Here is a 15230-nt window from a genome sequence, read left to right as displayed (position 1 = left end):
AGCGATTGAGACGTCAAAGCTTAGCAATTGTGAGTTTGAAAACATTGTAACGTTTATTTTACCAAAATACATGTATTTGGGCAGAAATTGGCAGTTTTAGTTTATATCAAGACGGTTTAGTTACTATCTCTACATGTATCTTATGACAGGCCAGAAATTATTTTTTACTTACTTTGACATCCTTTCACATTGTGATAGAATATCATTTTGGTATCCTTTCACACTGTGAGAGAATATTACTTTTATTCAATAAATAAATCACAGTTTTTCACTATTGAAAATGTAATAAAAGGACATTATTTGCACATCAATTTTTTTTTCATGTTTTTCCATTGAATTTCAATATAGATCTGAAAGTTTAGATTTTAATAAGAGGGAAAGAAGGATGGATTTATATTTGAAACTTGATAATTATGTTAACAATGTAAAATTTACAATTAGAAATACTATATTTGTTTTTCAGTATCCTATTTTCTTAATTTGTTTTTTCAATTTTCATACACCTACATTTAACATGCAGGTGATTAAGTAGAGTGAACTTTCATGACATGACAATGAGTTTATGATATGTTGTACTTTTGAATATAGCTGGAAAGCCAATGGAGTATCCTACGTGAATTTTCATGACAAGACAATTAATAAGATTATGAAATAATATCAATAAATGTGCTTAATATAGCTGGAAAACGTATGAATTATCCTGCTTATTAATATTATAGTTACCAGAATGCGTATACACCTGTGTATTGACTGGCGGTAAGTTGATACTTGTATATATGACAATTAACTTTGTGCAAAACAGCGAACGAAATCCCCGGAAAAATTCATTCCAACGTCCTTAATGGCTGAGGTTATCTTTGTAAATTTAAACAAAATCTTTTCATCGAATTGAAGATTTATTAGGCGCTCCATTAGAGTCATCTTTGATCAACCAGAAAAAGACACCGAGAGGTTATTGAATACAGATGATTTATGTACAGAAACTAATACATCATTGTTGCATTTACATGTCCATTAGTTTGGAAGTATAGTTCTAACGGTATTTTAATGCTTTCGGAATTCAAAAAAGGGTATTGCACTTTTAAACCATTTTTGTTCACATAAATATTCAGTCTTTAACTCATTACCTTGGGTACAATTATGAAGCAAATTGTCTATCTTCAATAATTAAAAAAATGTAATAGAACTAAGAACGCCCCATAACCGACATTTTTATCACAAGACAAAAATAATTGGTATTCTGGAATCAAATTCAGGCGTGGGAATATTCACAGAAAAAGTTTACGGCAATTTTCGAGATTACCAGACATATCATTTAATTCGGTTCTCTCATAATAGAGTTCTGCTCTGTAAGAACCTAAAGACTTCGTTTTTGCAAATTATTATCGAAGGATACTTAGTAACGTATATTACTCTATTGGTTAAGTCAGTTGACATTTAGAGAGCCAAGACTTTTGTTAGGAACAGATTTTAGAAAGCAATAGGAAATATGCAGTTTGATTATGTACAAAATTCATTTTTAAGTTGAGCGTGCAATCCATAAAATTGTTTGTACAGAAAATTTGACATTTCAACTGTTTTAACGTCATGAAAGTTTTCGTGAATAGAGAATTGTTTTAATAAATAATTCATTATGCATAGAAAAAATATGTATTTTAAAATGTGTAACTAGAGTAATATTAAAATTATAAGCAGGGTAATGATTAAATTAACAATTTATTTCTGAAACTAAAAATGGGCAGTATTCAATTTTCCTACCAAAACGTATCACTTGACACTCACGGAGGCTACCATTTTTCCTTTAGTCAGGGGTATCGCGTCCTACATTTGGCCATGTGGGAATCAAGCGTTGTTTTGTACAATTGGAAAAACAATTCTAATTGGTTATAGGTCTGTCTGTGATGTTTTAGAGCCCTGAAAGTTACCACTACGACGACATGATGCTTTCATTATTAAAATGGCTATCACAATCTCTCTCTCTCTCTCTCTCTCTCTCTCTCTCTCTCTCTCTATATATATATATATATATATATATACATGTATATATGTATGTATGTATATATGTATGTATGTATGTATATATGTATGTATGTATGCATATTGGTAATTAAATAATTTTAATAGTAATGCTTTAAATTTAAGAGCATTTAAGTAATTTGAAACCCAAAATGGGAGATTGAAAATTAGAAATAGTTTGTTTATTGTCTCATTATTTGATCTTTTCATTTTCTAGCATAGCTTTATTGTTTGAGGAATAAAAGTAAGATAAATGACTTGAAGCTTGCGAATTTCATATAAATCTGTTTCAGTTCTTGGGCATTTCCTGGCCTACTATATTACATAAAGTGATTTATTCTCAAAGGATTATAATGTAATTATTAAAACTTAATATCAAAAATTTATAGATTTTAGGTTTTACATAAATTTCAGCTCAAATAAATCTTCATCATTAGTTTTTATTCAAAACCACCATGTCCCCTTTTATTATACAATTGCAAAGAAAGACTAAAATACAGATCAAAGAATATATCTTAATTGATGTTATAAGTACCTATACGGGAAATATCTAAAAAGAAGAGGTACAAATAATCATATTAGCTTGTTTTGCATGATACAAAAAATACCCAATACAAATATTTGATATCTAAAATAATAACTGAATGTGATATGGCAGGAAAGGTGATATCTCTAGAAAAAAGGATGGCTTTTTGAAAAATCATAAAATCATTTTTAGAAAGAAAATAAGCTAGAGAAAAAAATTTGGTGTGAAATATATCGATCTATATATAGACAAAATATATTTATTGTTTTTAAGGAGAAAGTTTAGAATTGAAAAGGATAGAGACAAAAATTGTTAGTTTAACAACCTCTTTTTTAAATTGATATCCTGATAATAAAATAAATGAAACTGTTTCTTCATCCCTGCAACATTACAGACTTCATAAATTAAAGATTCTTCTTCCTCCTAAACACCTTATCTATTTTAACGTGTTCCCGGAGGGACAGAAGAGATAATTAACACATTCTCTCATGGTGCTCATAGAAGGGATTAATTTTTAATTAAGACTCTGTTGTATAAATGAAAGTTGTATATATAGAATTAAATTACCTGACTTTATTACTCTACTTACAGGATATAGCTGAAGATGAACATCAAAATGTCTACTCACGAAGTAATCTTTCTAGTGGTCGTTCTTCTGTTAAATTACGCGTCTACGCAGGTATGTGACAAAATCCAGACTCTGTAAAATGTCTGTTACTACAGTATCCATATTATTTACAACATGTCTAAGACTACTTCTTTAATTATTTTATTGTAAAAATTACTTGTAAGAGTAAATCAAATTCCCTCTTAGCATCTTTATTGGGAAATTCAGTTATTTAGTAATTCAGTACGGTAGTTCAATGTTCATCTTTATATTTTTGATAAGAATATTGAGTAGCAACATCATTGTAATAATGGAAGAAAATCAAAGTGAAAGCAAATAATGATGGACATATGAAAATTAATAAAATTATATTTAAAAAATCTAGCTATGTAGCAAATTTTATAAAAGAATTTATAGGACAGGTATTGAACAATCTTCTTCTCACAAACGATAGTAAATAAGTAGCCAAATTAATAAGGAAGTAGTGTTGATTCAATTTTAATCAAAGATTACATCCGGTGTGTCATAATTGTACACAGGAATATACTTTTTCTCAAAAGTACAAATTCTATTTGAAAACCTAGTCAAAAGGATTTGTGTTCATCAATTTAATCTGAGTTGTTGGAAGGATAGTCACCCACCGGCCTCTTGTAAACTTAATGGCCGTAGTCCGTAAGTAAAAAAAACTAAAAATTATTTGATTGGAAATAGATGATCTCAACTAATGAACAAAAGGGGATTGATTTTGCAGCATCCTCCACCATCTTCAGAAAGTGAGCAGTCGGACAAAGACAGTGAAGAGACAGATGAAGTTAGGCAAGCAGAACAGAGTAACAGTCCGGGGGTGTTCGAAGAAAAAAGGTTTGATTCTATTGGTGGCATTAGAGGCATGTCAGGATTTAATAAAAAGAACGAACAAAGTGGAATACGACAACTGAAAGAAAACACAAAGAAAAATTATGATTCAATAGGTGGGTCACGTGGTTTTATGGGATTTAACAAGAAAAATTATGATTCCATTGGTGGATCAAGAGGAATGAAGGGATTCAATAAGAAGAACTTTGACTCTATTGGCGGGTCAAGAGGACTTATGGGATTCAACAAAAAGAACTTTGACTCTATCGGTGGATCAAGAGGTCTAAAGGGATTTAATAAGAAAAGTTTTGATTCAATCGGTGGATCCAGAGGTTTACATGGTTTCAACAAGAAAAGCTTTGATTCAATCAGTGGATCAAGAGGTTTAATGGGATTCAACAAGAAAAGTTTTGATTCAATAGGTGGATCAAGGGGTTTGCAGGGTTTCAACAAGAAAAGATTTGATTCAATCAGTGGATCAAGAGGTTTAATGGGATTCAACAAGAAAAGTTTTGATTCGATCGGTGGATCAAGAGGTTTAATGGGATTCAACAAGAAAAGTTTCGATTCAATCGGTGGATCAAGGGGTTTGCAGGGTTTCAACAAGAAAAGTTTTGATTCAATCGGTGGATCAAGGGGTTTGCAAGGTTTTAACAAGAAAAATTTCGATTCAATCGGCGGATCCAGAGGTTTAATGGGATTCAACAAGAAAAGTTTCGATTCAATCGGTGGAGCAAGAGGACTTCAGGGTTTCAACAAAAGGCGATCCGACACCATAAATGGCCCTACTGGACTTTCTAGTTTCAATAAAAGGTCATTTGATCGTATATCAGGAAGTCATGGCTTTTCCGGATTTGTTAAAAGAGAATACGGTTTTGATCAACCAGAAAATATGGAACACGAATCTGCATAATTTATATCTTCTGCTGATAGTTTTAAATGCAAATACTACATAATTGTTCACATACTTCAAGTTTTTTTTAATAGAAAAACTGAGAAGGGGATTGTTTTAGGCCCTAAACAAATTGGAACTGATGATAAATTCATGAAACAAATTTGATACTTAAAACTTATATTTGTCGCTTTATTTCAATTTCTATTCATTTGTGTGTATCTGATATTCAGTTTTTTGAATAATAAATGTAGTACCCAATAATTTTACGAATATTTTCAGAGTGTTGAAGGTTTTATATTAAGTTTTTTTTATTGTAATTAATGCAACTTTTTTATTGTGAATGATTAGTTCTGATTTTTTATTATTATCATTATTTCAAGGGATATTGAAATAAGCGCAGATATACACATTGTGATCCAAATAAAATTGTAGATTATGTTGATAGTGTCAATTTTTTTAACACAAGTCCAATACTGCACTTATCTCAATGAAATGTATGGAGATAACGAGCAGTATTCAAGCTCAAAAGTCCATTAAACATTACAAATTCTGGAGCAGAGCAAACACGGACCTCTAAAACATCAGAGGTGGGATCAGGTGCCATGGAGGGTTGAGGATCCCCTGCCGACCGGTCACACCCACCGTGTGCTCCTTCTCATGATCGGGTAATGAGGGAAAATCCGTCGACAATTCAGTGTGTAAATAATGGCCTAACAATTACATGTAGTATGGAATAGGTCAGTCAGCATTTGACTTAATGATAAATTGTATTTGCTGACAAGGTCATTGTATCAACCATAGAGCTTACGAAATGACGTCTTTAAACGAGACTGCTGATATTCTTGTTTCATCAACTTGTTTGTCAATAACTTATCTCGTTTTAAAAATTGTTCTTACGTAGAGCATGGTCTTGCGTATCGAATCAACTGAGAGATATAAACCCCACATGCAGGTGATGAAGGTATATTGCTGCATAGGTAAGGGAAATTGACGATTGAAAAGTTAAAGTCATCACTTTTATCAAAAAGTTTGGTTGTTAGATTACCATTGACGTCTTTTTCTAGTAAAATATCTAAATATAAAACAGATGTGTCAGAATCTGTGGTATCTTTTATTCCAGGTTCACTGGCATATATCGTATCGACATACGAATGGAAATATCAATTTTTAATTGACAGTACCTCATCGATATATCTAAATGTCGAGTTGAAGGCCAAAGCAAGTGCTCTCTTCTTTTACGTACAAGATTTTGAACAAATTCTGCTTCATATGAATACAAAAATAGGTCTGCTAATAACGGGGTGCAACTGGTACCCATGGGGATTCCAATAGATTGTTGGAAGACCTGGTCTCCAAAAACCAAAAAGATATTGTCAATCAGAAACTCAAGCATCTTTCCAATATCAACACCAGAGTACCTTTGTGTACAACCAGAATGTTTTTAACAAAATAATTCAGCAAACGACCAATGACAAGATAAGCAAACCTACCAGCTCCACCTGCACCAAAAAAGCAGCTATCAATGACATCAAAAAGCCTGGACTCCAATCCACCGTCGGAAATGTTTGTGCATAAAGTTGAAAAGGTGTAAGTTTTCATATTGCCGATTTGGGTAAAATTTTGTGATCTCAAATTTTCCAACAGTACCTTGGAATTTTTAAGTATCCACATTTGACCCACACTACTTCTCGAATATATTGCTGCAAAGGAATCCTGAAGTGCTTTCTTCAATACTGTTAATATTTTAGTGAGGAGTAAAGAAAGAGGCTTGGTAGAACATTTACTGGAACCTGCTATGTATCTTTGTTGTAAGGTCTTTTATGATGTCTCGGAATCCAACACAGACACGGCAACTCAAACCCATGCCGGCCGCTGGTAATATTAAAAATATTAAAAACTAACCTATGATTTTGAAGAATTTCCCCCCAGAAAGCACATCACCACTTGTCGAACCAAATCTCAGTTTCTCTAAAAAAAAAAAAACAATTTAAGGACATACGCAACGTACCTTACCTACTGATAATTTTTCAAGATATCCTTAATTTAAGATTATAATGCCATTAGATGTTCGTAGACGAAAAATCAGCATGCATTACCAGGGGTTTCGAAAAGATATCAATTGATGAAATTTTTTGTATAATTAAAAAGAATATATACAAAAATTACTAAACATATATTCTAGGTGTTTGTTTATGCAGACTTGTTTTAGAAGTGTGCAATAGCAGATATAGACATTATAAAATGTAGCACACAGTTCCTTTAAGTATTGGAACTCTTCAACTCCACTTAAAAAGACAATAAAGTTCAATTAAATTGTGGCCCTTTTAAAATCAATGATTTAAGGTCCTCATTATTAACTATATTTACGTCACCACAGAGTCACACACAGAGTGCACTTGAAAGTTGGAACATTTTTCATCATACTAAATACTTTCCTTTCTTCCAGATTTTTCATGACATTTTGACAGTTAGAAAAAAAAAATGTCTGTGAAATTCTCGTTTTCTTTATACAGTTGGATTTTAGCATTACTAATATAACTTCATTAGATTTTAATTGTTATATTTTTAAAGTTATTTTCTTTTCAATCATTTAAAAAATCTACTTGGAAAAACTCGGGGAATTCTTGAAAGGTTTCATAAAGGCTTATAATATGAGATAGTAAAAGTAATGCCTAAAGGTAATGCAGAAAGGTCATGGATACAGAAACCATCCTGCACAGTCATCATGAATGGCATGGAAATTATTTTTCCGCAAGCCAATTAAGGATTTAAATGAAATTAAAAAAAAAATAGATTCAAGTGGTCTAAAGGGAGTAAACAAGAAATTTGAAAAAAAAAGTTATTGAAAACTTTCAAAGTTGTAATTTTTTTTGCCCTGTATGTTTCGGTTTCATAAGTGTTTTTGTCACGGACAATTATTAAGAACCACGCACGCTAACTCTCGATTCCCGCCTATATTTAACACCCATGTAATTCAATATGAATGGTAGTTTGGCCATTAAAACTTGATTGAATGCAAAGAAGAGTTCATTCTTAATTGATTAATAATTTTAAATCCAGTGTCATAAACTTAATATCTCTTATTTACGACTCTTTTCAAAGGGGGGGGGGTGAAAATTTTATCCATTGAAATCAGGCTTTAAAAATTGTTACATTTTCAAAAAAAACAAAAAAAAAAAACAAAAAAAAAAAAACAACCTTATTTTATATGTAGTCTCATTTTAAAATTTTTAATAAAATTACCATTTTTCCAGGTTTTTTTTTGTCTGTAAACATATCCCCCCCCCCCCCATGAAACAACAAAGGCTTTCAAATTGGTATGAATTTGTGAAAAAACAATTCATAAAACCCATAAAAAGGAATTTTTGTTTCAGTCGCGGCCATGATTCGAATACACGACCTTCCGATCACGGATCAAGCGCTCTACCGACTGAGCTACTGTGACGGTAAGATGTTAATAGAGCTATTTTGGTTGATGTAGCATTTCCTTTAAGGCGGTTGTGTTCTTTGAGCGAAATTGCAATTCTACATCGCCTTTGTATTGCTGATCTTTGATTACGTGATTAAATAGGATTTAGCAAAAAAGTGTGATCTTTCATGTTTGTTTTGTTAAAGAAAAGTAACAACATTCAAAGTATGCTTTTAATACCCTTTTTTAAAATCACGTTTCATGATACTTTCATCTTGTATGTTTAAACCCCTACTTACATGTGTGTTTTCGGAACCATATATTTTTCAGTTTCTGCAAATTATAATACCCAAGGAGTTCGCAATAGCTCTTGCGAGATTTAGTGAGACTACAGTGAGACTGCTAACAGATAAGGTACATTATTCACGTAAATGTTGCTAAGAAGAGACTAGCACGTGGGGACATGGTTAACAGAAAAGTTATGCCACGTTTCAGTTTTCCCCACTGTATAATATCAGTAGAAATATACCAGTACTTTAATCTATCTAGAATTCATTCAAACTTCACTAAGTATTCTTCAGAACATTATTTTTGCAGTTATGTATTAAAATTTCTTTTTTGACGAACATACTTGGATAGGAACTATAATTTTTGGGCGTCAGATTAAATTAAATTTACATGCAAGCGAAATACCATAGTGACTTAAAACCGACAAATCAGCTGAATGAGTTGAATTGCATTATGGATTATTACAGATTTTATGCTTAAAACAATCTACAGGCGATCGATCGGAAAAGCTGAATAAATATTATTTTTTCATGCATTTCATAGATATAACATTGTAATCTATAATTTCCATGCTCTCATTTACAAACTGTTAATTAGTTAAATAAACGTGGAATTCTAGTTTCTCAAAGCCATACTGCGAGTTGATTTGCATCCTTTGCTGTACTATCGGTGAATACAAATGTCAGGTGGATTCTCGACCAAAGACACATGTGTTCATGGGTATTGTAATATTAAAAAAAATCTTTGTTGGCTCTTTAAATGCCTAAGATTCATGCAAAACATTCTGAACTGGCACAGACTACCTTATATTATGTATATTTTTCTAGTAAACAACGTAACAACAAATTACAAACGCCCATGACATCTTTTTTAGTTTCTAATCTTTGTATTTTTTTCATAAAAAACATTTTTTTTTTCAATTTTTTTTTCACAGCCCATTTAATATTGCATCGTAGATTGAACTGAACCACGTGTTCGAAGTAATATGTAAACATGTAGTTGACCAGTAAACTTTGCTATTCATTCAACGATTGGACAGATCCACTGTGCGCAATAATAACAAAAACCATATAAGGTAAACGAATTGAAGATTTGTCATCGTAGTAGATATTACACTTTTTTCTACTGTTTAGCGTTTTTGACGATTTTGGAAAAATGGTTGCTACTTAGCCCCAATCTTTGCGAAAATTATCACAGAAGCGAAGTTTAAGTAGATTGTGATTTTAACACCCCTCCCCTTTCCTTCTTGATATCATGACAATTTTTCAGGAAAGTCTGGAAATACGTTTTTCATGGTACATGTACTTAAAAAAGACTATAACAATTTCCTTTTTATTGCCAATTTTATTTTAAAACAGGTTCAACCTTATAACCTTTGAATTGATTCAACCTCAACCACGTGTCTTGAATTTAAATCACAATAACATTAGTAGGGTTGTTTAACAGGTTGATACCACTAGATGTCTGACGTCAGCATATATTTGCATGTTAATTAAAATTGGCTATCTGTTTACTTTACAGATTGTTGAATGAGTCGCAATGCATTATTGGCTACTACACGTATTAATACGAACTCAGTTGTGTTGAAAATAAAGAGCAACTTTAATAGTCCCTTGGAAAGTTATGTTCAATTCATTTTTGATATTTATATGTAAGAAATATCGAAAATGATGTACAATCTTTCATTACTATGCTCAAATTTACAAAATTTGCTTTATGAATCTTTATGTGAACTTCTGATACATCGGCATAAACTATTGTTCGAAGAGACGTAGATGCTATTGTGTCGATAAACAACTGTGTGTTTTTTTTCACTTGATATACATGTACATAGTTTTAGACAACAGTGCAAGGTGCGCAATTATCTGTATTATTGAATTCTCAATATCATCAAAATGTTTAAGTACATGATAATGTCAAAGCGTTTGAACGGTATTTGAAGGAATTATTATTCATCTAAAACAACTCCAATATTAAATGTGAGCTTGGAACAGTGTCTTTGGAAGGTAATCTTTATAAAGTAAAATAGAAGACGTATTGTTTTTTCCGGTGACCAAGTAAATATTATGCGGTAGACGGACAAAAACCACATGTCGCTGTTGAATTGTAAACACATAGTAGCCCGTCATGCTTTGCGATTCATTCCATCGATTGGAGAATGGGTTTGACGAACACATCGTCACGTGTTGAAAAGTGCCTTCCAGAAAAGGTAGTGTATCCGACCTGTTTAATACTCAGGTATATGTTTATTCCTTAGAAAGGTCGAGACCACTGGATTTTCATAAATGCATGTTAAATTAGCTATCTGTTTACGTTACCGACTGTTGAATGAGTGGCAATGCATTGTGGACTACTACAAGTATCAATAAGAACTCCGGTGTATTGAAAATAAAGAGGAAATGTCTCTTGAAAACTCATTTTCAATTCTTTTTTGATATCAAAGAAAGAAATATTGAAAATGATGCATAAACTTTCATTTCTATGCTCACATTTACAAAATTTTCTTTATGAAGCCTTATTTCAACTTGTTATACAATAAACTACAGTTTAAAGAAACGTAGGTGCTATTGTGTCGATAAAGCAGTAAGTGGGTTTTTTTTCACATAATATACATGAACATAGTTTTAGACAGCAGTACAATGTGTGCAATTATTATTTAACTCCTCAACATCATCAAAATGTTTTTATTTGCATTCAAACGCCAAAGCGTTTGTACGGCATTTGAAGCAACTGTTTATCATCTAAAACAACTCCAATATTAAATGTGAGCACGGAACAGTGTCTTTGAAATATAATCTTTCAATTTCAGCCTTATAAAGTAAAAAAAGAAGCTGTAATGTTTTTTTTTCCGGTGACCAAGTAAATATTATGCAGAAGACCGACAAACACCACATGTCGCTGTTGAATAGTAAACACATACAAATGTAGTAGCCCATCATGCTTTGCGATTCATTTAATTGACTGGGGAATGGGTTTGACGAAAACATAGTCACGTGTTGAAAAGTGCTTTCCATAAAAGGCAGTGTACCCGACCTGTTAGATGAAGAGCTAAATATATCATGATAACAAACACTTGCACATTAATATGTTTAACGAAAAACTACTAGTATTTAATTCCGGAACATATTTTACTCTGTCTTAGCATTTTCAAATAACCGAAGAAGGTGTACTCACTCTGCATTATGTCAGGGTTGGCCTGGAAATGCCAGCAGTGGTAATTGCCACTGGCAAAGAACCAGTGTAAAGAAGGCTTTCACCTATAAAATTCTCCCTTCTCCCCGGAAAAATTGCTCTAGAGTACATAATATGTAGGAACCCCAGGAAAATGGCTCGAAGGGTCGGATTCAACCCACGAGTAGATCCCCCAGAGAAAAAGACTCTAAAAAAAGAATTCACCCCCACGGAAATATGATTCTAGAGTAAGATTTCCACCAAGAAATCCAATACCATATTCAATTTTTCCGGAAAGGGGTGGGTGGTTGTCCTACACAGTTTAATAGTTATAGAGTGTGAATTTCCCGTGGCAAATTTCCCCCACTAGAATATTATTTATTTATTCAGAGCATTTTATTAGCTTAGAATTTATATATAAATACGAAATTACTGTCTACCTGATGCTTTTGTTAATAAGAAATAAATTCGCTTTATAGTTTGAATTATTAAATTTTCAATGGAATAAAAGTGATATTTTTTCACAGTGTGAAAATATATCTGATATTTTTCACACTGCGAAAAATATCGCAAATGTGGAAAATTAAACTCTCGCTTTTACTTCCCTTCACTACAATCACGACAAGTGTTACAAAAATACATTCCATAGCCTGTTCTAAGATAGCAAGAGAAATAAACAATCTTGACAGAGACTAAAACTACAAAATTTTCTCCAAGTTGTAGTTAAAATCCATGTTTACAAATTTTTTTATCTCACTATTGCTTTGCTTTGGCGTCTCAAAGCCGCTCAACTATAACGGCACAGCCAAACCGTACGTTACAAAAAGACAAATGCTAAAGGAAAGAAATTAATAAAATAAACCGAAAATTCAATGTTTTGAATTTGAATATATAATTTATTTCAGTGAGACAGGATTGTTAGATATATTTCACTTGTGCCTTCCACTCGTGACAATATCTATTAAAAAAAATCCGTTTTATTTTTTAAATAAATTCCATATCCAACTACAAAACGTTGAATAACCTGCATTCAATATCTAATTACATTTTTCTAAAATAAATAAATAAATGTCATGTAGTATTACATTTTGGAAAAGAAACCACTCATGCATGGATATGTTTATGCATCGGAAGTATCCCTTGATGTTGACGGCTATTAAAAACCTTGAAAAAATAATTATATTTTTATTATTTACTTTTTAACACAGTAATCAAAATATAGCTGTAATTTCTCCAGTTTCATTATAAATTTATGATTAAGAAATTAAAAATAATGATCATTTGAACCAAATTGTTCGTAACATAGAATACCCCCACCCCTTGTTTTAAAACACTCTAGGAACTATCCCACTCAAGTTAAGTTTTCATGTTTGAAATTGATCAAAACATTCAAAAACAGGAAAAAAACAAATATTACGGCTTAACAATTTTTACAGGTAGGTTTATTGTCAAGTTATTATAGTGTCCAGAGACATTTTGCAATGAATTCTTTTATTTTTCAGTTTTTAATTTGATAAAAAAAATATTCTAGTGCATACACCAATGTCAGCTTTCTCAAATGTACCTGTACTTTTCAATGTAAATCATTCGAAGGAATGGCTGTAAATTTTACTTTAGATAATGATAAAGGTGAAGATATTGAATACTGGTTGATCTTTAAAAAAAATATACGAAAAATACAGATCTTTGAGCAGCACATAAAATAATTGTTTCAAAAAAGTTAAATAATAGATTTCAGACGTGTACGTGTACGGGTACGTCTAGTAGGGGAATTCCCTAAATTTCTTGCGTATTACGTCATCAGTTTTGGTGTTGATAAGTTTTCTACACGTTCCTACAACTTGTGAAAAGGCATCTACACGTAAGCGTAAACTTGTAGCTTTTTCAATAAAAACTAGTCAATTTATGTGTGAAACTGTTATTGTTGTTAATTATTTAGGATGTTAAGTTTCATGAAAACTTGTTTTAACCATGTTTTGTTCACTTACTAAAGTCAGACTAATGTCACAAAACTACTAAATACTTGAGACAAAGACACCGATTACAGTCTACATGTTCACGTTACACGTCATTAAAATCTCAACAGACAAATTACAAAAAACGTGTACGTGTACGTCAAAGTTTGTGCACACGTATACGTACGCGTACAAGTTTAAAATCTCAACCTCTCTAATATCAGTTAACAGGGGTTTTCATTGCGCAATACTTCGCGCAGCATAGTAAAATCAGATGAAACATTATTTACACATGATTAATAAGATTTAACAAAATTAAGAAATCACAGATTAAAAATCTAATTACATTTCTATATAACTGATCTTTTTGTCGATTTTTCAACTTATAGTAAAAATGGACGTCGTAATAGTGAGCTTGTGACGTTACGATAAAATGAAGTTTTTTAAGAGGGGGTCTTAAAGAATATTATAAAAGAAAAATTATAAAGTATGTGCTTTGAAACTTAAAATATAGGAATTTGAGAATCTCGCAATTATTTTTATAATTTTTTGTATAGATCCTTATTATCTATAATATTTTGTAGTACTCAACGAAAACAGAAAATCCGTTAATTCTGACATTTTGAGATGTCCCATCTGAAAAGCCAGACAATAGAATTTTGTGTTTCTTGCATATAATGAACAATATATTATTACTCATCAAATATTATAATTTGACCATAAAGTCAATCGAAGTATTTTTATGAATTGCTTCAAAGTGCGCAAAAATTGCATTTTCCCATATAATCCTATTAGTAAATGTACAGTGCAGGGAACTAATTTTGTTACATAAACCAGCATCAGCATAAGCATTAGTAGCATCAGGATCGAGCAAGCATCAGCATTTAAAAAACAGCATTACCAGGATCAGCATCAGCAAGCAAAGGATAAAACCAGCATTGACCTACATAAAATCAGCATTATCCTACTAGCATCAGAAAATCAATGAGTTTTAATTCAGTAAAAAATTAAAAAAGAAAGAAAGAATATTGGTTAAAGTATTCACAATATTGATACATAGTGAGATATTATGATCAAATAATTGTAAAAGGCACTTTTATTGCTTTAAACGGCAATGCTGAAATTCATTATCTACTTCCGGTAGCATGTTGCTACTTCCGGTAGCATTGACCTAATTATAAAACAGCATCAGGATAAGGATTACTAGCATTAAATCAGCAAACAAAGGAAGCATGCAAATCAGCAAGCAAAGGAAGCATTCAAATCAGCATCGATGCTGTAACAAAATTAGTTTCCTGCACTGTACCTGTATTTTCAGACGGTCCCTAAAAAATACCCAGACGGTAGATTTTCCCTAAACTTGGCAGTTACACTGAAAACAATGTAGGTTACATATGACATAAAATTAAAGAGTTTATTGTAGTTTTCACACAATAAAACTGCAGTCGGCTCCCTGTCTGTGTGACTTGAGACCACAATATAAGATGCTAATGGATTGATTGATTATA

General features: G+C 31.7%; 1 protein-coding gene across 1 annotated transcript; it reads left to right on the top strand.

Annotated features, from left to right (window-relative positions):
- The first annotated feature begins 3133 nt into the window (after positions 1–3133).
- On the top strand, positions 3134–5339 carry LOC133205839 (orcokinin peptides type B-like). Its single transcript, XM_061341724.1, has 2 exons — positions 3134–3221; positions 3901–5339. Exons 1-2 carry the CDS (start codon positions 3147–3149, stop codon positions 4915–4917), a joined length of 1092 nt encoding a protein of 363 aa, XP_061197708.1. The 5' UTR covers positions 3134–3146; the 3' UTR covers positions 4918–5339.
- Positions 5340–15230: the final 9891 nt, after the last annotated feature.

Source organism: Saccostrea echinata, unplaced genomic scaffold (assembly GCF_033153115.1).
Source record: "Saccostrea echinata isolate AGI-Se365-2 ecotype Australia unplaced genomic scaffold, CSIRO_AGI_Sech_v1 ptg000054l, whole genome shotgun sequence".
NCBI classification, from domain to species: domain Eukaryota; kingdom Metazoa; phylum Mollusca; class Bivalvia; order Ostreida; family Ostreidae; genus Saccostrea; species Saccostrea echinata.
The sequence above is the reverse complement of the archived record's forward strand: the minus strand, read 5'-3'. Positions and strand labels throughout refer to the sequence as shown.